General features: G+C 39.0%; 1 protein-coding gene across 3 annotated transcripts in view; it reads right to left on the bottom strand.

The window, feature by feature from the left end:
* Positions 1–4,577: 4,577 nt before the first annotated feature.
* Positions 4,578–26,776, bottom strand: part of LOC117435065 (excitatory amino acid transporter 2-like) — a 74,509-nt gene continuing 52,310 nt past the window's right edge. For all 3 annotated transcript variants that reach the window (XM_034057965.3, XM_059003037.1, XM_059003036.1), the window contains 10 exons: positions 25,754–25,893; positions 22,666–22,818; positions 21,666–21,916; positions 21,306–21,480; positions 20,340–20,466; positions 18,972–19,205; positions 17,029–17,223; positions 16,577–16,711; positions 14,242–14,473; positions 4,578–11,905 (listed from right to left, as the gene is read on the bottom strand). In XM_034057965.3, the coding sequence (XP_033913856.1) occupies positions 11,831–11,905; positions 14,242–14,473; positions 16,577–16,711; positions 17,029–17,223; positions 18,972–19,205; positions 20,340–20,466; positions 21,306–21,480; positions 21,666–21,916; positions 22,666–22,818; positions 25,754–25,883 (1,707 nt within the window). In that variant the 5' untranslated portion in view covers positions 25,884–25,893 and the 3' untranslated portion in view covers positions 4,578–11,830. The remainder of the gene's footprint in view (positions 11,906–14,241; positions 14,474–16,576; positions 16,712–17,028; positions 17,224–18,971; positions 19,206–20,339; positions 20,467–21,305; positions 21,481–21,665; positions 21,917–22,665; positions 22,819–25,753; positions 25,894–26,776) is intronic.

Raw genomic sequence — 26,776 nt, 5'->3', positions numbered from 1 at the left:
ATGGGTATTTACCTCCTGAAGACCCGGAAATCTTTCAAAGCTGCTCAGACGAGTGATTTTTATGATGTCCCGCAGCGGCCTTGTGCCCTGTGTGAAGCCAGCGGCTTGAGTCTCTCTTAATTATTACTGTTTTCTGTGGACACATTTTTTTCTCCTGTTGTATTTTCTGTCTTTTTTTTTTTTACAGAAATACACGCACAGCTGCTGCAGCAGTGCTGTGCAGGACCAAGATACTTGCTTCAATTGTGGTTGCTTGCAATCTCTCCCACAATATGTTGATGGCGTTTTGGTGACATTTTTTGCATCACTACTATGAGTGCTGTTAGCCTATTCTAACAATCAGGCTTTCTCAGTCTTGTGTGTGGTATTGGCTGAGTGGTTTTGCCAGTGGCCCTGTACGTTGCCACCCACGGTAACTGTGAACCAGTGGATCCGTACCGTACCGTTACCAAGGTCACCGATCTGCTCTGTTCCCGACCCAGTACCGAGGTTGCTGCACCAGTACCATCCCTGTGCCGTTCCAGTGCCATTCTTGTACTAACCCAGTGCTAACAGTCACCACACTGGTATCGAATCAACCTGGTATCGAACCACTACCATCCTGGTACTATACTTGTTCCAACCCGGTACCATACCGTACCGACCTGGTGCTAAAGTCACCGAACCGGCCCCACTGGGGTTTTGACCTGTCCGGTCGATTACCTATAGGCAGATTGAGACAGCAACTGTAATACTGTACACTGCATTGCTTGCTACTTGCATGGGTTTTATCCCTGTGAGACATGCAAGACCAGTCTGTCTATTGAGGACAAGCACCACAGGTGCTCTTACTGCCTGGGGCCAGAGCATGGCAAGGGCTTGTATTGCTGCCTTGGCCCAGGCGCCTAATTTCAGGCTCCGATTCAAGGACGCTGCCTGCCCTAAGTGCCGGGTCTCTGAGGTGATCCTCAAGAGAGCCTATTCAGCTAGTGCGTTCGCCGCATGGCTTGGGAACTACAACAGCATCCTGGTAGCCTACCAGTCGCATTTGCTGTGGTCCTTCTCTGAGAACCACAGGCCCTCACCACCACAACAACTGGATGAGCTGCGCTTGGTTAACAGAAATCTGCTCCGTGTGTCAAAGCTCAATGGGCAGGCTGTAGGCAGGAACCTGGTTGCGCTGATAGCTGCACATAGGCAGCTCTGGCTTTCCCAGGAACGCATGCCTGACGGGGACAAAACACTGCTGCTGGGTGCCCCTATTACACCAGGGCATACATTTGGTCCTGCAGTGGAAGAGATGCTGCAGTGCTCTCAGCATGCACAGGAATCCACAAGAGCTGGTTTGCTTGCTTCCTAAGCGACCTCCCCCAGTGTGCAAACCAATGGCATACTGGTGCCCTAGGCCCCACCAGCCTCAAAGACCGACACAGCTGGCTGTGCCTGCTGCTAGAGGTGGTGTTCAGAACCGGGTAGGTTCTGCCACCCAGTGCAGTGACAGAAACCTCAAGCCAAGCCACAAGCCATGCAGCAGCTCTAGGAGTTTGCTGCCACAGGCCCAGGGCCCATTTTCAGGGAGCCATCTGGAGTACTGGCGTCAGTGCACTTCGGAAATCTGGATGCTTACTACCGTTCAGACTGGCTACTCACTGCAGTTAAAGCACGGTCCCGCTCTTGTTCGGGGAGTGAATGTCGGCGATTGGAAAGAGCGTGGTGTCGTGCTGATCACAGGGAGGAGTTGGGCAGTACAAAGGGGACACAGCTACAGGAGTACAACCCCTTAAGCTGAAATCTAACAAGCCAGAATTTTGTTTGTTTGTTGTTTTGTTGTGCAGACAGAGACTATGATGGGAGCTGAAGCCGTGGAGCCAGCACAAACACCCGGAGCATCTGCCAAAGCCGCGACCTGCTCAGTCAGGTGCGGGAGACCTTATGGCATTCCGACCCATCGAGCCTGTAGCTGGGTCTGGCCCCGAAACAGCTGCATTTGAGCCATATGGGTCTGTCCAATAGGGTTACTGACACCCTACAGAATGCCAGAGCAGTGTCCATATGTTCCCAGTACGGGTACAAGTGGAGTGTCTTTCAGATGTGGTGTCTGCCTCGTGGGTAATACTGCAATTTTGCAGGACCTGTTTGACGAGGGGAAATCCCCTTCTACATTAAAGGTCTATCTGGCAGCTAGTTCAGCTTGCCATGTCAACATTGACTTAGTCTACCCAGGAGCTCAAGCTTCCTGTTTTGAAATGGGCTCAGCCATTTCGACTGCCTATGAAGGGCATTGTTCCTCACGTGGTGCTTAATTCACTCGTGAAGCGTGTTTGAGCCCATGACTTCAGCTGAGCTGAAATATTTATCACTCAAAGCAGCTTTCTTGCTTGCAATCACCTCCACAAAGTAGTTCACAAAGCAGGCTTTCGCAATTGAGAATGCCTGCTTAATTTTTGCAGAAGCCAGTACAAAGTTATGCTCCGTATCAATCCTGCTTTTTAAAACAGATCAATCTGAGGCTGGAACTTGTATTACTGTTGCTCTCACTGATACCCACTTCTGTCCTTATTCTTCCATGTCACGCTAACTCAACATGCAAAGTTGAATGTCTCCGAGCACCCCTCTCTTCCTGACAGCCTCCCTTCATGTGGCGACTAATTGGCGGTATTGGTAGCAGTTGAGCTCTATAGCTCAGAAAGGATTCCTTGGGCATTCCGGCTCAGGGAGTGGCACACGCACTGCCGCCACCTCCTTAAAGCCAGGGACCAACCCCATAGGCTGTAGGTAGCTACCGTGCCCTAGGTCGGCCATAAATGAATCATACTACTATTGGCTTAAATCCTTGTTTTGTTCAAGGTGGGCAACAACCGTACCGTTGCCCCGCCTTCATTACTCAGGACACTAAGGTTGCAGTCATGTTCTAGAACCATGCATGGGTTTTCCTGGGCCAAGGCTCACTCAGGGATCAACAATCGCTGTCTCACGTGGCCCAAGGGGCAGCGTCGGCTGCTTGGGTGGCTAAACTGTTCCAACTGAGCTAGTATCGTTACGTAGTAAAATATAATCATTCTGTTATTGTGTTTATTAAAAAATAGCTCACTATTTTGAGTAGTAGCAGCTCCTGCCCCTCGCTAGCTAACAAAGGTTAGGTAATCTTATTGGCAGTGTCCCACGGTTTTGTGGTTAACTGGCCTCGTCATTTTGGGGAGTGCAGCTATCCTGCCCATGGCTTCCCTACAGTCAGCCTTTCCACTTATCAGCCAAGCTAAATTATGGGCAGGGGTACCTCAAAGGACAAGTAATGCAATGAAAATATGTATAATGTAGTATTTGTTGTGTCTAAGCTTTTATAAATGTTGTTCTTGAACCTACATTTCTGTGTAAACTACCTGCAACACCCCCTGCTCCAAAAAAAACCTGATAATTTGGGTCAACTAATTATAAATGTAATTATTTTTATCATCCATGTTGGCTATAATACACTTTTCAAATTATTTGTTTAGCTGTTTGCCAGTGGGGGTGTTGTACAGTAACCAATGCGTTAAGTACAGCTCAGAAATTAAGTAGAGAGGGAAGGAGACATTTCTGCACACAGAAAGTGGTGAGGGTATGGAATGGGCTGCCCAGTCATGTTGTTGATGCTGAATCAGTTGGATCTTGTAGGACCCAGCTTGACAAAGTTTTAAGACCAATCTGATGCTAGGGACTGGACGGGCTGAATGCCCTTCTCTCATTCATACATTTTTCTTTGTTTTTCCATCTTTGACTGCTCAATCATGATTGATTCATTAGTGTCTAATAAAATATGTAATATGTATTTTACCTACAGTGCCCATGGCGCAGTAATGATCTTTGGGCTACGAAGAAAGCAGGTTTAAAGACTGAGCATTGAAAAAGGGATTGAAGGATTGTTTGAACCACCGTTTATGAAAGCAATTTTAGGAGGCATTCTGACTATCACCTATTTCTCTGACATGACTGCAGTTGACCATGGACATCCCCAGTCCACAATTTATCTGATGCTTCATCCGGATGGTTAATCAACACCAATGAGAATTCAACTGAAACAAGGGATTCATGAACACCAGTATCAGAGCCTAGTTTCTAATTGCCTCTTTGAGCAGTGAACAGTGAGCAGCAGGGACTGGAATACTAACAGTACCCAAATCTGTTAAAGCCTAACATGTAGTTTACTGAGTCTGGGTTCTTTGCCTGTTTTTAAGAAAACCCTTTCATCTTCTGGATTCATTTGTGATTCAAGTCCTGCATTTGTCTGCTGCCTAAATAACAAAAAAAAAAACTGTTATTGAGAACCAACTTCTGCAGTGACTTTTCTTGGCAGGATTTCTAGCCTTTTTTTAGAAATAGTAAAAGAACATTTTATTCAGTGACAAATGTTTCCACTATAAGTTGAAAAAGACATTGAGTGTTTACTAGTTTTGGATAGATTTCATTTAACCACAATGTGGGTTTTTTATTTATTTTTTTTTTTATTTTTTTTTTTTAGTGGTTTCTACACTATAGGTCCCTGGTTTGAGGGCTGTGTGTGAGTTAGGTGTCATTTTCATAAATTGTACAATAAATCAATCGACAGTCCCAAAACAGAGTTAGTTATGAATCAACATTTATTAGTTTCAGTAGTCTTATGTACACCAAAGGTACAACACTTAGTGATATGTACTGTATTAACAGCGTTTTCAACTGGTCTGGTATAGAATGGATTGCTTGCGGATGTGTTTATTTTTACATCAGAATTACAGCTACACAAAATAGGAAATTCAGAAAACAGATCATTATAGTATTTCAAACCTGAAGTGAGAAAAGTTCCCAAATACTTGAACTACACTACTCTAACACTGTAGAAAATAGACGTGTACATTAACTGACTCATCATATAAACATTATGCCTACAAATACTTGCATGTGTTCAAACTGATACTTTCTTTTAAAGTAATGAAAAAAAGCCACATTTAACAGAATCTGATTTCAGCTGGAATACATTCAGGATATGCCACCCTGGCTGATTTTTATTTTTTATTTTTATATCAGTAACAGTGCATAAAAGCGGTGTTAATGTCTTGAATTAATTTATCGAGATGTAATAAATGAGATAGATATTGCTACATTCAACAGATTTGAGGCAGATATTACTAACTTTCTAAAGCTGGTGGGACATTTAGATAAATTAATTCAAGGCAAAAAACACAGGCATTTAATTGTTGTGTCTTTTGTGAATCTATAAATACAGTAAACCATTTCATGTTTCACAGGCAGTTTTCCCAGTTGCACCAGGCACTGTCTGAAGATCTGAGGAAGAATTTTAGACAGGCACTGCCACGGTCACCTCAGAGGGGTCCTCAAATACAAGAAGCATTTAATAATGAAAAACCTGATAATTTAATTAAATGTGACTTTTTTTCCTAGATAGGCTTAAACTGTAAACCCAGTTACACCGAACAGAGACCCTTTCAGCTGTGGATATTGTTCACAGGAGCATCATCAGTGCCCATCTCTGGAAAATTCTGGATTGCAAAATTAACATTGAATATATTTATACAATAAAATCAATGCACACATGACTCAATTTCATGGAACAAACATTTTAAATGTTTACATAAGATACAAAAAAATAGATATGTATATATTTGACTAGTACAGCTATGCAAGACTACTATGTAAAACAGTTACTCAAATGCAGAACATCATTTTTTTTTATTTTTTTTTTAGCTAATTCTTTTACAGAGCACATGGGAGGAATGTCTATTGCATTACAAAATAGTCACACAAATTAACACTATCTCTATACACCATTTCACAGAAATTAGACATCTTTTACCTACGGTATCTAAAGTGCAAGGAGGCACTTTATCTCATGCTCCAAGAAAGTGGTACAAAACTCGTTACATTTAAACTCCATGCTTTTCACAACAATCAGTACTTTTACTTTGTAAATATAGAGAATGTGTTTTTACACTCAGTGCCTGTCTGGTTAATACCTGCTCTGTCACAACAAATAACAGCAAGAGAATTGTTTGAGAATAAAAAGGGATTTAGCTAAATAGTTTATTAGTATTGTCTTGCATCAAATTTATAGAACTGACTTGTATTTTTTCACATTAACATCAATATTTTTGTCTTGCATCAAATTTATAGAACTGACTTGTATTTTTTCACATTAACATCAATATTTTTGTCTTTGACAACTGAATGTACTCATTGTGAGATTGTGAAAGGGAATGCTAAAAAAATGTAAAAGATTTTCAAAAAGCATTTACCATCTATTCATAGAGATAGGAAAGGCCTTCAACAGTATATAAACTGATTCTGATATGCTGTACATAGTAGAGTACTGTACAGAAGAAACTGTACATATCACATGTATATATTTCTGTCTATGGGTATGTTGTATATATAATTTAGATATGTACACATGTATACAGTATATATGAAACTTCATGTGTTTCTTAACATTGCCAGTAAATATTGCAGATATAAACCTGAAAGGAATTGATTGTAACAACACGAATGCCCAATTCAATTCTATTTTAAAAAATAATGATTACGGTAAAAACACTAATCATCCCACTGTCTGCTCTGTTTGCAGTTATAATCTTCAAGGCAAGGTTGACATCGAGAAAAAACAAACACAAATACAAACATCTGGTCCCATGGTTTTGCCATTTGGTTCTATTGAGAGAAAATGATTTACCCCCTTTTTCCTATAAGGAATGTACTCTGTTTTTTTAAAATCTTGATATCAAGTCATTGTTCTCCTTTCCTGATTATCAGGCCTGTGGCGTATTGCCAACATCAGACATACGCTGTGGTGCTTTGAAGAGACCCCCTCAAGGGAGCTAAGAACAGTCATGAGCTTTAGGCTAACAGCCGGAGCATGTGTCCCTGCACCTAGGGATAATCTCCCTATTAAAAGGTGGGTTATCTATAAACAGCACAGGATAAAGTTTTCAAGTATATTTTCCTGTATGCAAGGTTCTAAGGTCGGTAGGGGGCTCTACAGTTTCGGTAGGTGGATCCTCCCTCAACCCAGACTGTGAGCCAGGGATGCTGGACTGAGACAACTGCTTAGCTTCGGCCAAAGTAATGGTGAATTTGGAATGTTAACTATGACCGTTTCTCAGACAGTAGCTCTAGGGCAGTGTGCTTTTCAAAACTGAATTCCAGTTATTAGTAGAAGAATGATTTGGTGCTGACTTCAAACCCCCACACCTTTTCTCAGGGAAATGCTCCAAGACATTGCAAGACACGCATACAGTAGTGAATTTAGAAGGCTGTAGGTTTCAGGCTTTAATACTCTGTATACTTCCAGAAAAATGCAATCTTAATAAACTATTCATTTTTCAGAACACTTATCTCAGTTCCTTGGCAACAGCTGTGACCGATTCTAAATCAAAGCAAAATCCAGTTTTTACATACACAGATTGTACCATATACACAGTTCAAATCGCAGCATTTTTAATTAACCTCCTGGGATTTTAAAGACGCTAAAAATAAAGCTTTATACTAAAACAAGTAAAACCCCCAAAACAATGCTACTGATGTGGCATTTATCGCTGGAAAAGGTTTGTTTAAAAAAAAAAGTCCCTGCAATTAAGATAGCCTATTTATTTGCATTTTATAGGAGATAAGATAAATTTCCTTAATGGGTTGTGCGACAGTAGAAACTGGGCCATGTGTACAACCAAGCGAACAAATGCATTACGACCCAGTAAAACCCAACATAAAAGCATCTTTCCTTAAGAAGGAGGCAGGAGGGTCAAATCTCCCCATTATGTGTGCATTATAAACAAAGGCTTCGCTGATGAAGGCCCTGCATATTGATTTAGCTCGGCCTCAATTCAAAAGTCTAGCTCCCCACTTCCCCTCAACATGCTGCGTTACTACTCAGCAGGACATGTATTATATAAATTTGGATTTCCCAGCCATTCTTAACCCATCAGCATTTGGTTTAAATGTTAAAATCCTTTGTCTCAAATACATATTTATTAAGCCATAGATTTATTTATTTATTTAAATGTATTTGACAAGCATTTAAAAAATCATATTCAACAAAATTATTATTATGGGCAACACAATTATTTTAAATACGCCCCCGATTGCTTCAGTCGGTATTGGCACAAGGCAATACAAGCAAGGAGAAGTACAGCTGAAGATATCATAATGTGAGACCCCGAGATTGTTTATTAAAAACTTGTACTTAGACATGTCTTGGTGAAACACAAATAGTTTAAGAATTACTGGAAAATGTTACAGACATGCATTATACAGTGCATTGCCAACCCAGATGCCTTCCCTATATCAGCCTTCAGGTTTGTACTGCTGGTCTATGTAAATAGTGAAAGCATCTGTTTTTCTGTTGAGCAACTCTGAGTTTTTCTTGGTATAGCTCATTACAATTTAATAACATGTCATGTAATGTACTATAATGCAATGTAATAAAGCCAACTCCACCCTGCAACCTAAAAAAAATATTCAGCAAGATCTATATGTGTTTATTTAATCAATTTACTTCCAAGTTCATTTGACATTTAATGTAGAGTGGGCAATTTGACCCCAATCAGAATCACGTGCTTACTTGCCTGAAAAGATAACGGTCTTAAACCTCTGTGCACCTTGGTCAGCTAACGCTGGCCTTTTGTGCCTTCCAAAAATCGAAAAGGAGAAGAGAAAATGTTTTAGTTATATGCTAATATTTTAGCTTTTTTAACTTGACTTACAAACATAATTGTTTCTATTTGATTTCTTTATATCTGTTTTTAGACATTGTGTTTTACCTATCAGTCTTATTCAGTTCTAGTTTTCTTCAGTAGTTTTTTGTTATTATTGATATCATTATTATTATTTATTGTAATTTTTACTTCTTCTTGATACGGCATACTTTTGTTCTTTTAATCAACGTGTAAAGCGCTTTGAGATACTGTGGTATGAAAGGCGCTATATAAATAAATACAATTGAAATTTGTATAAATTTTTGTAAGGTTTGAAATTAAAATGACAGTTGAACCCCAAAATGTTCTCCATTTTCCAGGAATATAAATCAAGCAGGAGTGGTTCATTTGTTCTTCATTTCCAGGAATATAGATCAAGCAGGAGCTGTTCATTTGTTCTTCATTTCCAGGAATATAGATCAAGCAGGAGTCGTTCATTTGTTCTCCATTTCCAGGAATATAGATCAAGCAGGAGTCGTTCATTTGTTTTTAATTTTGTGACCGTTCTGACATTCCATATGCTAACAGTCTGGACAGTCATGATTGCAAAAATCAGTTATTTGGGGAACAAATATCATGAAGAACAAATATTCTTGTTAGTAGTACATTTATAATATTTTGGATATTAGATAATTGATCTCTCATTCTGTATGCATTTGAAGATGGAACAATTATATTTTCAGCGATACCAAGATATTTTGTGAGCAAGCAGTCTGAGTGGCCCACCGCAGTCATTTTACATTTATTTATCTGTCTTAATAGCCTTGGAAGGTGATGTATATAGATTTGAAACCGTACAGAATAAGCAACATCCAAAAAGCAGAACAAAGTTTGTAATCTCCTACATGAGTAGTCAGTACAGTAATAGATTCCTAAAATAATTAGTAAGTATACTGAGCAGCAAAAGAAACGTATCACTTATATTTGAGCATCAAAAGAAACGTATCACTTATATTTGAGCATCAAAAGAAACGTATCACTTATATTTCGATAAAACTCACTAGATGTGATTGAAAAATGACAAACTCTGTTTTAGAGCAGCTGCAGTGACTATTTATTGTGCTGATTAACAATTGACATCAGGAAGATGCTGCAAAATGATCTGTCAATCTTGGGCAGGTGTTGTGACTCTTGGTCTCCCAATTCATAGCCTGTCATTGACAGAGTGTGTCTGGTTATACCGTCTTGCCAGGTTTGAAATTGCTGGCTGTGAGCACCCAAGACGGCTAGCCACAGTACGCTGCCCTAGTCCAACCTCCAACATGCCGATTGCACAAAGGCCCTGCTCTCTTGACAGACATGGCATATTGTTTTTTTTCTGTGATTTTCTTTATTGCTTTTATTCAAGCTTGCAATTCAACAGCTGAAATCACTCCATATCCAGGGTCAAATCAACTGTCTCACTAATTAGGTGAGTAAGTGCAGTCACTCAAGCGTGTCATAGTCAAGGATGAATGATCAAGTGATTAAAAAGAAACCAAAAACATTTCATCAATGTCCATCATTTATATACCTTATTTTTTTGTAAATCAATGTTTTATAATAGTGTTAAGTTTCTTTTGATGCTCAGGATATTTACTTAATGCTTTAATCTGTGTTACACCTTTATGTGTTTTATGTGATTCTGTTTTGCAATCATTTCTTAAAAAAAAACTAAAGCAGCCTGAAAGCCTTCCAATATGCGACAGAGAATCAGACAGAACGCTCATGCAATGCTGTTACAGTAGCTTAGCCAACGCTTGGAATGTTAAAGGTGTAATTGAAACATACAACTGTCTGTAAAATAGGAGTAAGTGAAATACGGTGCCACAATCACTCAGTCCAGTGAAATGTTTTTGGGATGTATAGTTATTGATAAAGTGGCCATTGCTTTTTTTTTTTTTAGAGAAGAGTAAATAGCTTTAATTGCATTTGAATGTGTTGTTATCTTCCCCTTGCTCATTTATGTGGATCAGTTCTGTTGCTCCTATAGGGACATTAAGAACAATCTTTAACAGTGTCTCTACCCTACTTTAAAGCTAAATTCCCTCCTGACTTTGGACATGTTATTTGATTTCTTCATTTCAGAAAGTAGTTTGAGTGGATTGTCAGATAACAGTCCAAAGACAGGATGAACTTGGCTAAAACTTACTGGAGAAACCACCCAATCACAAGTGTCAATGTGATAAAGAAAAGGTAAAAGAAGAAACAAAATGTAGTCTTTTAACATAGTGGTAAGGCACTAATGCTCTAGCAACCACTTACTCAATAACTGTGGCGGTCATGTTTGGAAAAGTAAAGACAGTACCAGCTATAAACATAGCTCTGCATTAAATATACACAGACCTATGCTCATATAGTTATGCCATAACATAAAATGTCTTCATAAACCATAACTCTATAATTGCATGCAATTCTTAACTAAGGACAGCACCTTTATTCCGTATTTTTTCCCTCTTGTAATACTATTGGTGTACAGCGATCAGGCTGCTTTATCTGGAAAGTGTTTTAATTGATAACAGAGCAGCTGAAAAGTGTCAGAACACCTTGAGGTAGAACTGATACTGCAGGGAATTTCACCTGAGTACCTAAAGGGTGGATTCCTGTCTTTTGATCCCCCAAAACAAAACCCTTAATTACTCCCTTATTAGCATGGGTTCAATATCTTTCCTTATTCCTGGACAGTGGTATATTCTCCTAATGTACGTGTGTGTAGCTTCAGACTGAAGGAGTGATGAAGGGGTGGAGGGATGCTTCGAAAAGACAGGGAGAGAAGAAATGAGCACGGATTTCTTTTTCTGCTTTGCCCACTTATTACCCTAAAGCTGAAGAGTTCTCCTCACCCCTTCCGCTTGAAGCTCAGCTCGGAGCATGTGTAGCGAGCTGGCCCCTGGAAAACCATGCAAATAACTGTTTCTGTTCTTCACAGCAGGCCCAAATGAAACAGGGTTTAAAGACCTAATTCCCATCCAAGTCTAATACAATCACAATGAATAGGTGCTAGTTAAATAGTTAGTTCATGAATGGCTGAGATTATTAATATAATTTTGCACTAAAGTATTAAACCAATTATTAGTGTGTTTGTTTTGTTTGTTGGTTCACCAGGAGGCACGCTTCTGGAGATCAGGATTAGCTGGAGCAGGGGCCTGCATTCTTTATTTTTCATGTTTCCATGGTTCCTCCTCAACAAGTGTGTATTCAGCAGTGGAGCCATTTGTGGCCAGAGTGACCTGAAAGCAATTATTAGGGACATCTAACTCAATGACCAAGGCACTTTCAAAGACATGTTTCAACAGGTGTGGAGCAGAGAGACCTTGTTTTTCTTGTTCAGAGACAAATATTACAAGACTGGGTTGACAGAACATAGTTATTTCACTCTTCAGAGTCTCTTTAAAATCAATGATGCTAACGGAAAGAGAAGATAGGCTTCAACTGATTTTTTTTTTTTTTTTTTACAAAGAATTCCTTTTATTAAGTAATTTTCCTAGAGTGCATCAATACATGATAGAAATTGCACCTGTTACACATCCTTAAAATAAATATAAAATACTGATTAAATAAATAAATAACATCAATAAATAAATACTGTAACTACATAAATGGGTCCCTTAAGAAAACAGTATCTCTGCTCCAGTGTATACAGATACATAACACTACTTGATGACAACTGAGCTATCCTTATAATACACAGCCTCTTGGCTAAAACTTCAAAAAGAACACATGACTGGTATTGCATGAAAATATAAAAACATATGAAAGCTTCATTTTCTTTGTTTCTAAATAACAAAACACTGTGTGATATATGCATGCATTACAACATATCTGAATGTCAGCTTCACAAGACTTTGACAATACAAACACTCTCAAAATTAAAACAAGCAAATGTACAGCAAATAAAAACAAACAGTGCATCATGAAATATCAGCCTTTATGCCTCCCAATCACATTTGTCAACATATTAGAAAGGAAAAGCTTATTTAGTGAATAGAGAGAACTCATGCTATTGTACCACCGATAAATCTTAACTAACCCATGACTGCTAGAAACGGCAGTTACTAGTTTATCTTATTACGAGAGCTTGTCCTTTATTTTGAATCCTTCCTGTTTTTATGAAGTTAAAGTATTTTGCATTTCTCATTTTACTACAAGACTATAAATTCTGACTTAAAACTAGTTACTTTCAACGGAAAGTAGTGGGGTTTACCATTGAGTGTTTCTGTTCTATTTTCAAAAGACAGTAAGTTGTAAGGTTACACAGACAGGTTTCTGTGTAACTGTATGCTACATTAGAAGTAGTTACATAAAGTATTTGTACTTTCAAGTATGTTTCTAACGTGACTTTATTCTTTCAAGTAACTACATTATATTCAAAACTTATTAAAGACTAGTGACACGTAACTTACACCATCTCATATGAAAGTGTAAATAATTATGGAATATATACTGTATATAGATAATTTTCAATAATTAAAAATCAAATTTATTTGTTTAAATAATGCATGGCTTTATTACTGTGGCTGCACTGAAGAAGAGAACAAAGAAGGCAGCATCACCCAATTACAATTACAGCAAACTACAATTGTTGACCTGCAATACAGGTTTTAAGTATTAAGTATTTCTATGCCACCGGTTTGACACCAGGGGTCTAGTGGCAAAAAGAAGCACTGGAGCTGTCCTGGAATAAATAATGGTGTATTAAAAACAGTTACCTTTACTAAAAATGAGCTTTAAAAATAGTGAAATACCATTGTAATAGTTAAAATACACCTACTAACAAATGGTTACCAGCACTTGAAGTATACTAGACTTATAATAATAAGTTCACTGTTATTTTCAGGGGCGTGCCATCAGGGCCTTCAAGTTATTCTCTCCTGAGCAGAAAACTACGAAACTGTCGACAGCAGTCAATTTACTGTGCTTGCTTATATGCTGTGAAACATACTCTAATGTTTGTCTGAAGGGCCTGCAAAGTGATCAACCAATAGATCTGCATTTGATGTAGTGTTCTTGTACAGGTGTGTATCAGCTTCATACTGACTTAAATTTCAACATGATTTTTTACAACTTTAAATGAATACGTTTGTTCGAGTAGACTGTCTTTGAAATCTTGTGAAAATTGTACTTAACACACTTGTAAACTCAGCAATTTGACTGAAAGGTGTATTCATGAACATATAACGACTCCAAAACTATTGTAAAGTATACTGACAGAAGTTTACTTTAGATCATTAATAAACTCCTTAACCAACTTTGAAAGTTCTTTTATTCCATCTACCTTTTTAGCTTCACATAAGGCCCAGTAAGCATGATATAGTACTGATTTTCACGAGCTTATTGAAACTCTGGGTGGCACAAAGACTGCTGTTCCATTTATAAGTAAATGTAAAAAAAAAATGTTTTGAATATGCATATCCTAAGTGACATAATTTTGTTTATATATATATATAGAGAGAGGGAGAGTGAGAAAGAGAGTGAGAGAGAGATAGATATATACAAACATGCAATAAAAAGGAGGAGGCGTGCATCACTATATACAAGTCTCTATATCCATAAATGTGAAATGTACCTTGCACTCATCTACTACAGCAGAATTGTGAGCTGCATAATCACACTGGTTGGAGTTGTTTTCCCGGTGGTTCTTGAGGTCGTCATACAGCACCTGTGTTTTAATGAGTTCCATCTCTTCTGGGTGGCCTTGCTGGGCATCAAGGCTATCCAGCTCTGCCTTGGATAGGTGGTAAACGATCCCGGCGCCGAATGAATCCCCTACCACATTCACTGAGGTCCGCAGCCTGTCCCTGAGGGGACACACAAGCACAGACATGGCGCACTGATCACCTTGGGCACAGAGCTGGGTGCCTTGGACTGCAATGGGGTTCAGGGGGTCTCACAATAAACTTTGTAATTAAAAAAACGGATCAGACATGAACGTCAGGCAAAGTCAGTAATGAAAGTTATATACATAGGACACTTTTTTTTAAGATGGTGCCAAGGCAAAACATTTTTTAGTGAGGAATTAAACAATGGTATCATCTAGTTGCTTCCTGCTATGTTTATACTGTTACAAACTGTGTACTTTTATTAATTTGCTTTTTGTTTGAAAATAGAGACCATACTGTTCCTTCCCTGTGATATTTATCATTTCAATGTGAGTTTGAAAATGTAGGCATTCATACACAGCACATGTTATGAGACGCTGTTGAGGAGCTGAACCACTGGTGAATGGTTTTCAGTGAGACACCGTTTCTGGTAAACCCAGTGTGAATGCTCATTAGGCAATTAAAGCCAGATGGTTTATAAATCCACAGCAACAACTAGAGTGATACAGTTATGGATTTACTTTGAGGATCAATTATAAACAATCAATAATGCATCTACTGTATAAATATGTTATAAAGTATGTTATAAAGAATTTAAGAGTAGCTTGTACTGTAATAGCAATAAAAACCTTATAAGAACAAGTAGATTTACAGAATGACAAGAAGCTCTTCACTAACTATTGAAATAAACTAAAGTACTTAGTACCATTTCTAAAATATTTACAAGATTATTACAAGTCTTTGGCTATTATTCATTTTAGAAGATCTAGATCTTCAATTCAGGATTACATGGAAACACATACAGTTAGCCTGAAACGTGTACAGTGCATTCCCTTTATAACGCTACAGTCGGAAGCCATGGACTGGCAATTTGTTTTCCTCTTTATAATGAGGATACAAGCATTAGCAGAACAGCATTATTCCATTATTCATGCTTATAACCTGTTCTGCGGTATAAAGGGGCCGCCTCTAATAATAACTTTCTCTTTTTGATCATCTCCTTATAAAGGCTAGCTCACAATTAAGACCACTCTCTGATATAAAGATACACCAATTAGAACACACTCTATTAATACCATTTTCTTTGTTGCTTGTAGAGGGTGAGGGGATTTCTACTGTACTATATTACATACAGGGCTTCTGATTTTCGGTTTTAATCAATAAAAACAGATAAAACACCCTGATACAAAAAAGTCAATAAACACCGGAAAACACCAGAAAAACTGTGGAAATGGTTACTCAATTAACATTGACCACACCTTTCCCTTTATAAAGCAAAAACCTACCAAAAAAAGAAAACCCCTAACAAACACTAACAAACACTAATGTCCCTCCTTCCTGACTTATATCTATCATTGATTCATTCTGAATACTTTAAACCCGCCCCAACTACTGAGTGGCAGCACATTCCTACATTTCTATTGGAGACTCCACTTGCGAGATTTAAAAGGAGATTACAATTAGGAAAGGAGGCTTGTTCGCAGGATTTAAAACTGTATTACAGTTAAGATACAGAGGATTTAAAACAGAACTGCAAATTGTGGCGAAATGTAAAAAATGCCTACACACAAAAACCCCAGAAGAATGTGCCCGTGACCATAAGGATTTTGTTGTGGAAGACACAAAGGAAAGATGGTACAACTTAAGTGTGCAAGTACTGTTGAGTTACTACTATACATATTTTGACAGAAATAAATGGCCAAGCATTTTGGAATGTAACCAAAAACAATAATTTCATACAGTATATAAAAAACAAAATCCCTGGAAAAAAAAAACGATTTACATAAAAATCGAAAATAGTTAAAAAAAAAAGCATCAGAAAATGAAATTAATAAAATACAAAAAACAGGAGCCCTAATTATACAACAATTATTATTAATACTAATAGCAGGAAAATAAAGCCTATTTCTGCCTTTTGAAGGACAGAAAATATATGCAGTTCAACTTCCAAAAGCTTTCTGTTTCAGAGCAAAATGTGCACTTGTTAAAGCACAATTTTAGGACTCTTGCGTGCCCACATGTATCTTGGTTTGTAACAGTAACATTTGTATGTGTTAATGACACAGGAATAGTGTTACTTACAGAAACCAGTCGACAGCCACTAGAAGACTGATGTCCTGCGTAGGCAGCCCCACTGCTGTGAGGATAAGCAGCATGGTGACCAGTCCAGCACTGGGAATACTGGCAGCTCCCACGCTGGCCAGGGTTGCTGTCAAGCTGAGAGAATGCGTATCATTCAGTTTAGTCTTGTTTAGTTAATTGCCAGTGCATTGCTTTAACTCCAGAGGAGGTTCAAGTATAACAAACTACCTAAACATGAACTGAAGGCTTTCTTTAACCTATCATGTGCTTCTTTCAGAACTGCATACACGAGGTGTATAGCTAATGCAAGCACATGACAGGTAATATTATTTCATTAGCTTTTTGTTTCGCATTAATGATTTGCTAATCAACACAGGATATAACAGGGCTGCATTAATTCTCTTTTTTATGCAGTGACATGAAAAGAACTGGAGAAGAAGTAGGTGTCTCACCTGACTGTTACAATCTGCCCTGCGTCCAAATGGATCCCGTTCATCTGTGCGATGAAGATGGCAGCCACAGCCTCGTACAGCGCAGTGCCGTCCATGTTGATGGTGGCACCGACAGGCAGCACGAAGCGTGTCACACGCTTGTCGATTCCAAGATTCTCTTCCAGGCAGCGAAATGTGACTGGGAGGGTCCCGGCGCTATCAATAGACAGGCAGAGTGAGGGAAGGCAATTCATTATGAGTAGACTAGTCTGAGCCCTCTTTCAAACAAACAAACAAAACAATATCAAGTAATTTCTCATAAATATTGTCATCTTACATTTTACATTCAAGTTTAACAATTTGTACCTTCAAAATTTGTTTACCGCATAGTATTGCTTAACAAATTGTGAAATTTAAGCATATATTAATACAATTTATAAAATGGCAAGAACAGAGAGAAAAATCTCATTGGCTAAAAAATGTTCAGCTGTGCAGATATGTCGCCAAACCTGCCTGATTTCCATGACAACTTAGGAGGGGGTTGAGGTGGGGGGGGGGTGCCATTTTATCAGTCAAATAGCACACTCAGGGTGAGGAACACAGTAACACACTCAGGGGTAGATGTACTAAGATGGGCCAGTCGCAGCGCAGACACACCACAGTTTGCATTGTTTTGCAACAATTCGCAAAGTGTACATTTTGTCGTATGTACTAAGAAAAAATATGATAATAAGAGCGCCGTTAATAAGTTAATAAGATAAGATCTTAGCGAGATCTCTAGCAACATTTTTTGGAATAAATGTTCGTGCGACATTTTTTGGAATAAATAATGAAAGGCAGTTTAATACCATCAGATTCTATAGTGGGGCCCTCACCTTTACCCCCAAATAAAACACGTGTTTCTATCAAAAAGCTTCTCATAATCATACAGTAGCCCCTCACTAAACCAGATATGTTTGTCCAACATAAGGAGGTGTCGTGTTTAAAGAAATACAATAAAATCACCCCCCCCCCCCCCACACACACATACATTTATAGTGCTCATAAGTCATTTATAGTGCCTATAAGCCAAACGTATACTGTCAGTTTTTATTTAAGTTAGTCAGTGGTGCAGTGCTAAATTGTACACAATTACAAACTACCTGCACATTAACACAATAGGTGTGTTTCCTATTCCTATACAGATGTTTACAATGAGCTGGAGGGGAAACCAGAAATATCATAGAAATTTGTTTTCAAGGCTTGTAAGTACACCCTGCTTTTAGGGGAAGAATAGTTATTTGGGTGTTCGCCTCAAAAATGCTTTCAAAAGTTCTTAACAAATTGATGCAATTGTAAGTGTCGCAATTGCCGGCATTTTCAGTACATCTCATTATAATATTTGAGAATCCTAATTTGCACCCTCTTTTTGAGAATTTATGTTGGAACACCCATAATTAATATTCATCTAAGGATGAACAGCAAAGCAAAACTGCTGCCACAAAGCATTCCCTAAAAAGTCACTGATAACATTGCACATGTTTAGTACATTTCACCCAAGATTTCTGACTTGTTTGCAACTCATTTGTGACTATTGTGACAGCCACAACACTTTAGTACATCTATCCCTCAGGGTGATGAACACATTAACACACTCAGGGTGATGAACACATTAACACACTCAGGGTGATGAACACAGTAACACACTCAGGGGGTTCAAAAATTGGTTTCGCTTCATGACGAACAACATCATAATTGAACATCTTGTTGTGTGTTGTAGCTTTCATATTTCCATATGATACATTTATCATAAAAACAAGAAATAAATATAATAAAACACAGCCCAAAAATATTCCAAAGAGATTACCACAAACTGACCCTGGAACATACAGTGTAATTTAAGCAGAGCGATTGAGGTATATCCTGAGAATAGCACATTGAAACGAACAAAAGCACGCTGAATGATGCTATCAAGGACAAGGTACCTGGAGGCAGTGCCCAGAGCAGTGATCCAGGCCTGGAAGATGCCCCCAAGGAAGGTGAATGGATTTTTGCGCACAAAGACGAAATAGATGAGTGGTAGGAAGATCAATCCATGGATGACAAGCCCCACGATGACAGTCACCATGTACATTCCCAGCTGGCGAGCTACTACCTCCAGATCCTTGATAGAGATAATCTTCCCACAAATCAAGCAGGCGATACCCAGCGGAGAGTACCTGGGGAACACAAGCAGCATTAACCACTGCTTTACGTATAATATCTTACATTTGTTTAAGGGTTTTTTCTGTTTATTTATGAGAACGTAAGACCATTTACAAACAAGAGGAGGTAATTTGGCCCATTTAAGCTCCCCCAGTTCCTAGTAGCTGATTGATCTCTGAACTTTGTCAAATTGGGTCTTAAAGGATCCAAGTGTTTCTGCCTCAACAAAATGACTAGGTAGCCCATTCCATACCCTCAATACTCTCTGTGTAAAGAAGTATTTCCTTTCCTCTGTTCTAAGTGTATCTCCACCTAATTTCCACGTTGTCTGTCTATATCTAAGTGTTTCTTACGATATCTGTTTTTCTGCTATCTGTTTGTCTGTCTGTATGTCTATCTAGATGTATCTACTGATGCTTTTATAAGAGCAAAAAAAAGAAAAGGGGATCAGTGAACACTAATAACAGGAAACAAACACATCTGAAACCCTTGCATAGCCCCCTAAAGGTTCACACCAGATCGAAGAGAATGAAACAGCTTTTAAAATCCTAGCAAAGATATACCTTTTGTCATTAACTCAATTACAAATAGATTAACATAGAAAACCTGAACTTTGACCTTTTGTTAATTTAATCAAATGTTCATAGTGTTTGACTTAAGACATAAAGTAGGGATGCTTGTAGCAATGTATACTAATGAAGCAATGTATACTAATACAGCAATGTATACTAATACAGCAATGTATACTAATGCAGCACTGTATACAAATGAAGCAATGTATACTAATACAGCAATGTATACTAATGCAGCAATGTATACTAATACAGCAATGTATACTAATACAGCAATGTATACTAATGCAGCAATGTATACTAATGCAGCAATGTATACTAATGCAGCAATGTATACTAATACAGCAATGTATACTAATGCAGCAATGTATACTAATGCAGCAATGTATACTAATACAGCAATGTATACTAATGCAGCAATGTATACTAATGCAGCAATGTATACGAATGCAGCAATGTATACTAATGCTATACTTTAACACAGTAAGCCATGGCAGTGAATATCAACCCCATATCAGAAGGAGATAACAGATATCTTTACAGAGAGAGCTGGGGTTTGTGCAGAGCCTCACTGACCACATGATCATGATGACCAGCTTCATGACAATCTCATTGAGGATGTTGAAGAATTCCAGCATGAGCTTGGCCTTCTCCCCCAACTTCCCCATGGCAATCCCAAAGGCAATGAAGAAGCCAATCACACCTGTGGACACACACCAGGGAACACTTACAGTACCTGTCACATTAATATAAGAACATATGAAAATGTATGAATGTGAGGAGGCCATTCGGCCAATCTAATCTTGCCTGGTTCCTAGTAGCTGATTGATTTCAAAACTTTGTCAAGTTGGGTCTTAAAATATCCAAGTGATTTTGCCTCAACAGCATGACTAGGTAACCCATTCCAGACTCCCCATCAACAAACATCACAGGGAGATAGCGAGGGAAGGGCTCAGAATCCCCATCAGCACACATCACAGGGAGATAGCGAGGCATGGGGTCAGACTCCCCACCAACACACATCACAGGGAGATAGCGAGTTGTGGGCTCAGACTCCCCATCAACACACATCACAGGGAGATAGCGAGGCATGGGGTCAGACTCCCCACCAACACACATCACAGGGAGATAGCGAAGAGCGGGCTCAGACTCCCCATCAACACACATCACAGGGAGATAGCGAGGCATGGGGTCAGACTCCCCACCAACACACATCACAGGGAGATAGCAAAGAGTGGGCTCAGACTCCCCATCAACACACATCACAGGGAGATAGCGAGGCATGGGGTAAGACTCCCCATCAACACACATCACAGGGAGATAGCGAAGTGTGGGCTCAGACAACAAGGCTGCTGCATGTCACTTGCTACAGTTACAACATTTAAGGAATAGAAACCCTAATAAAGGCAACAAAATAACCATGTGGTACAAGTGATGCTGAATACTATGCTTATAAGAGTGCTTTGGAGATTACCCTTTTAAAAGCCCACCAGCAACGTCTAAGAATCAGTTACTCAGATTTGCCAACCCATCCCCTCTTACCCAGCACGTTCATTCCTCCTTTGAACTCCAATGATTTCTTGGTGATGAACACAGGATCAGGAGGGACCACAGTAGCATTCACTGCCTCCAGGAATGGGTCCATGGTGGAATTCCCTTTCTCTCCCATCTCCTCTGGCTCTGGGAACACCTGTACCTTCTTGGTGACCGTCTGGATCTGTGTGGGCAGAGTAGAGAGACAAGAGCAGAGTTAGCAAGGCAGGGGAGTACTGTATACTGGGAGATAGGGGGAGATGCTCCTATGACAAAAGACCCCAGTCAATCTTGGGATACGCACAGAGGCTGTGAGTATCCCAAGAGCAATGTTAGAGCCCCATGGAAGAGGTTAGGACATTAGTCTACCTGCTGGAAGCAGGCCTGCACAAGGTTATCTGGGAAGAGGTTCCTGATGAGATCAAAGAAGGCGTCCAGGCTGGAAACCTCATCGTTCTTGCTGCCTTCGCCCAGGTGTTCCTTCAGTTTGGGGTTCCCAGGGTGTATGATCAAGACCAGGATCACCCCCAGTACAGCCGCAATGACGGTCGTTGACATGTAGTACACCATGGCTCTGGTGCCCAGGCGCCCACTCGCCTTGGCATCCAACCCAGCCAGGCCTGGGGTGAGGGGGTTAGGAGCACAAGGAACAATAGTTTAAAAAACAAGCCAAAGCATGCATTCACTATCAGAAGCACATTCTCACATATCCCTTATTTTACTGTTGACGTTTTTGTTTTCTAAACATTATTTTCACTTTGACTTTAAGCAAATTCCAATTATCTTGGTCCTTTTCTCGTCCTGTGTTACAGGTAATAGGAACCTACAGTATTTTACTCAGCATAGAACATACTTGTACCCCTATCAAAGACTGCCACAGTCAAGCACAGCAACATGTTTTAAAGCAGGTTAGCATTGTAAAGCCCAGAGAGATATGGTAAAGTATAATACAAAATATGGCAAACCATAGTTTTCTATGGTAAATGCACAGTATAACCATGGGAAAGCATGGGAAAACTGCAAAATTATGGGCACAGTTTACACTGGTAAACTATTATAAGGGCAAGGCTTAGATGGGGTCCTATTAGCTGTAAAATAGGAAGTAAACTTAATGGTTTTAGTACACCTCAATATTGCTACATTTAAGGTGAAAAATGTAAGGAAAATAAATGTAATACACAGCATATTGTATGATGAAAACAACACCAAATTAAAATTATTTTTTACAATATTACAGTCTCAAATTTGATATTTCTGGACATTTCTCTGCTTAGATAAAAGGGCTAGATCTTAAAAGCCTTGTTCAGCGTACCTATGGACCTATTAAGGGAGTATCTAGGGATGGTACATGGTAAAGCGGGTACTGAACCTGTGATTAAACTGGAGATGATGAGAGGCAGGATCAGCATCTTGAGCATCCTCATGAGGATGTCCCCGGGGAAGGCGATGACCATGACGATGTCTGGATGGATAGGGGAGGCGTAGCGCAACAGGCACCCACACACTGCCCCCAGGATCACGCCTGGAAGCACAGAGAGGCTGTGGTTAGCAAACAAAGCCATCAGAGCCCAGGCTGTGTAGCAGTGCTGGGTATACACATGGGGCTGCCACCTTTCTCTATAGGAACATTGTTGAGGGTGTCACTATTTCTGATGGCAGTGAAGTACCCCATTAATGCCAAGGTCTTTGTAAGATATAGATACAGTACCCCATCACAGCCAGGGCCCTGTCTCTGTAAGAGGTAGCCAACCCCAGCCAGTCCTGTCAATATTTCTCAGTAAAATGAATGCCAGAAGCTGGTATGCCAGACAATGCCTGCTGTTTTGAAAGCCTGGGTCTCCATTTAAGTCGTGCCAAGAATTATACCCTCCGAGCTGAGATGTCTTGCACATTAAAATCATTTATATTTGAAGAGGGGATGATTATGTATGTGAAACTGGCAACAAATGTCCCACCCACAGCACCACAAACCAAAAGGGCTGGTTAAATCCTTTTCACAATATGTAATCATAGAAATATGTTGTTGTTTTTTATATTTTTTCCTTTACAGAGAAACAGCAGTATAAGTACTGTAAATATCTTCTAAAGCCAGACTACAGGAGCTATTTTGCACTGGCGAAATTTAAAAAATGACAGATTGGTATAGGAGATAGTATAGGTATAGATTGGTCTAAACTCTCCACAGTAGATCAGACCCATTAGCTTCTTATAAGGGAACAGAAAACAAAGACTTTTCTAGCAATTCTTAAGATTGACCACCCTTGCTGGTACTGAGAGCATTTCCTTCAGTTTGTTAGTGGTTATTGTTATTTGCTTCAACACAGATCTTTATGCAATATTATAAAAACTAAATCAACATAGATAAACCAGCCTGCTCACAGCCCCCAGGGGAGCAATCTCATTGGCTGGCCTTCTCTCCACCCCCACTTTCTGGAACACGTTCATCAATTCTGATGATTTTTCCCTGGGGATGAATAATTACAGTAAAGAAATATTACAATATTGTGGGGGAGGTTGAGCAAATCTCACTCCTTCAAAAGGTTCCTGGTCGTTTTATTTCATATATTTTTTGTGTGCTTTGGTCCACCTTCATGGATGTACATTTTGAAGTATAATTTATAAACAAATATTTTAAGAAATACAACAGAAATTGAACAGAATCTGTAATTGTATCTCTCTCATGGACGATTGGGTCTCTAGTATGAGGGCCAAAGTAATTATGAAATAAAGACCCTGTTCATAATATTGGACCCGATTTCTATTTATAGGTTGGTTATAAAGAAACCAACAACAGATTACTGAATAACTGTAATTTCTTTACTAAATCATATTTTGAAGAATAATTTAAAGCTTTTATTTTTGTAATTTTTAGTCTGGCCAGTTATTTTACCACCATTTTTCTCCGCAATGTAGAATGTCCAATTACGTTCCCTCACCACAACAATTCCTATGACCCCTGAACTCTTTTCCACAGTTGAAGGACAACAGCAACCTTTTCCTGGAGGACAACCTTCATGCAGATTCCTTCCTAGGTCCCTGTATACACATTCTGTTTTTTTATGTTGTAAACAAATAATAAATACTCCTCATTTTTTTAATTCAAAATCAGGCTTGCTGGACTGTTTAGTCACTTTGCTTCCAAACCACTACAAGGCAGCCTGTCACAGGGCCCACAATTATGTTTTATGTTTTATGTATTTTGGTATCTGTGTAGTATGCTAGAGACTCCAGCAGCAATATACACAGGGGCCCAGATGGTCGCTTGACATTGTTCAGTTACATAAAATGCACATCTGTCAACATATTGAGCTTGGTAATTTTTGTGAAATCTCTCTAAATCTGTCTCAGTCCTGGATCCCAGGATGCCTCTGTTTATTACACCTCCTAAATGAAACACTGACACATGCGGATATCTCAAAATAATGCAGTGCAAAATTTGGCATGACACTGTCAACACTGTGGACGGTCAATTGTGCTAAAGCTTAATGCAGCATGCAAATAGCGTTTGGTACTTAAAAGCAAATCAATAGAATAAAATGGTTAAATAATACTTTAGTGTGTGGTGTTTTCCTACAAAACTGGCAATGATTGGTATGCATAGAGGGTATTGTTTCTTAATATAAAACTTGATTATACTGCGTTTGTATGTCTCTGCAAGCTTTCCGTAGGATTATATTATTTTAAATCCCACAATATTGTGATATGGAAATTATTATCGATATTGAATGATAATATCAATATCTGGTGCCCATCACTAATAAAAATGGTGACTGATGTGGCAATGCTTGTAATGCCTATACTGAAACTGATCAAATGTTTAATTCATTTATGTTAATGTCAAATAATGTCTTTAAACAGCATTGTCACTATCACTTACACGCATAAAGCAACTGCATGTGATATATTTTGCCACATCCAAATCCTAAATAAGAGTTACCCTTTTATTCAACACAGACACCAGCGACAGTGCAAATATACCCGAATGGGTATACTATAAAGAAATAATGTTATGTGAATGGCTGCAGAGCAGACAAAGCCCACGCTTTTACTGCCCAAGACTGTCAGAGTGAACCCACCCCTGATACTTTTTTTTCTTTTTTCTTCAATTAAAAATCTGAATTCAAAATGCTAATGTTGGCATGATGGCAGTAATAGCCTTTCTTTAAAATTACATAGTAGTTGAGCTGTGACTCATTACTTGTATTACTGTATTACTTGTATTGTATTTGCTTACAATTGTAAGTCGCCCTGGATAAGGGCGTCTGCTAAGAAATAAATAATAATAATAATAATTACTCTTGTATCAAATGCTGGTTAACCAGCTACAGTGAAGCACTGTTACTTTCAGCACACAATGTTACTTCTGAGCAAACAACCAGATAATAACCCTAACATTACATATACCAGAAGGATCTCATACACTGTGTAATGTATTTATGACAGACACACATACTTACCGAAGACGGTTAGTGAGAGCAGCAGGTTCTTGACTAATTTCTGGAAGATTCCCCCACAGCAGGGCTGGGCAGAGGGCTCCTGTGGTGGCTGGTGGCCCTCGAGCATTCGAACCTCTACTTGTTTAGGCATGGTGTTGGCACTGGGGGAGACAGAGAGGCACTGTTAATGAAAAGCTGAATTCCTCGAACCTGCCTGAGACCGTGAATTACTTTCCAGCAGAAGAAAACACTGTGTTCATGACCAGGAGCGACAGCCAATATCCTCTCCTACACAAGAAAACACTGTGTTCATGACCAGGAGAAACAGCCAGTATCCTTTTCTATTACAGAAAACACTGTGTTCATGACCAGGAGCGACAGCCAATATCCTCTCCTACACAAGAAAACACTGTGTTCATGACCAGGAGAAACAGCCAGTATCCTTTTCTATTACAGAAAACACTGTGTTCATGACCAGGAGCGACAGCCAATATCATCTCCTATACAAGAAAACATTGTGTTCATGACCAGGAGAAACAGCCAGTATCCTTTTCTATACAAGAAAACATTGTGTTCATGACCAGGAGAGACAGCCAGTATCCTTTTCTATACAAGAAAACACTGTGTTCATGACCAGGAGAGACAGCCAGTATCCTCTCCTACACAAGAAAACACTGTGTTCATGACCAGGAGCGACTCCTATATGAGTTCTCATGATGGCTCCAAGAAATGTATCTTCCTTAAGTAAAGTGATCAAATTCATTTTGCTGGCCATATATCACTGTGTTATCTTAGAATGTTAAATATGAATTATAAATCAACCCATTACAAGCTATTAGCAGCAACTATACTTATAACTACACTGAGAGTTAACACCTTTTTTTGTTTTTCATTAAGATTTAATGACTTATAATATGTTTATAAGTGTTCGATGGCTACCTCTAATCAAGTTAAGAGTGTATTTTCTCTTGCAGCAAAAAGAGCGCAAGAAATACTCGAAATACTCTCTCAACTTGATTAGCTGTAGCCATGAACACTTATACA

This window comes from Acipenser ruthenus, chromosome 28, assembly GCF_902713425.1.
Source record: "Acipenser ruthenus chromosome 28, fAciRut3.2 maternal haplotype, whole genome shotgun sequence".
NCBI lineage: Eukaryota > Metazoa > Chordata > Actinopteri > Acipenseriformes > Acipenseridae > Acipenser > Acipenser ruthenus.
The sequence above is the reverse complement of the archived record's forward strand: the minus strand, read 5'-3'. Positions and strand labels throughout refer to the sequence as shown.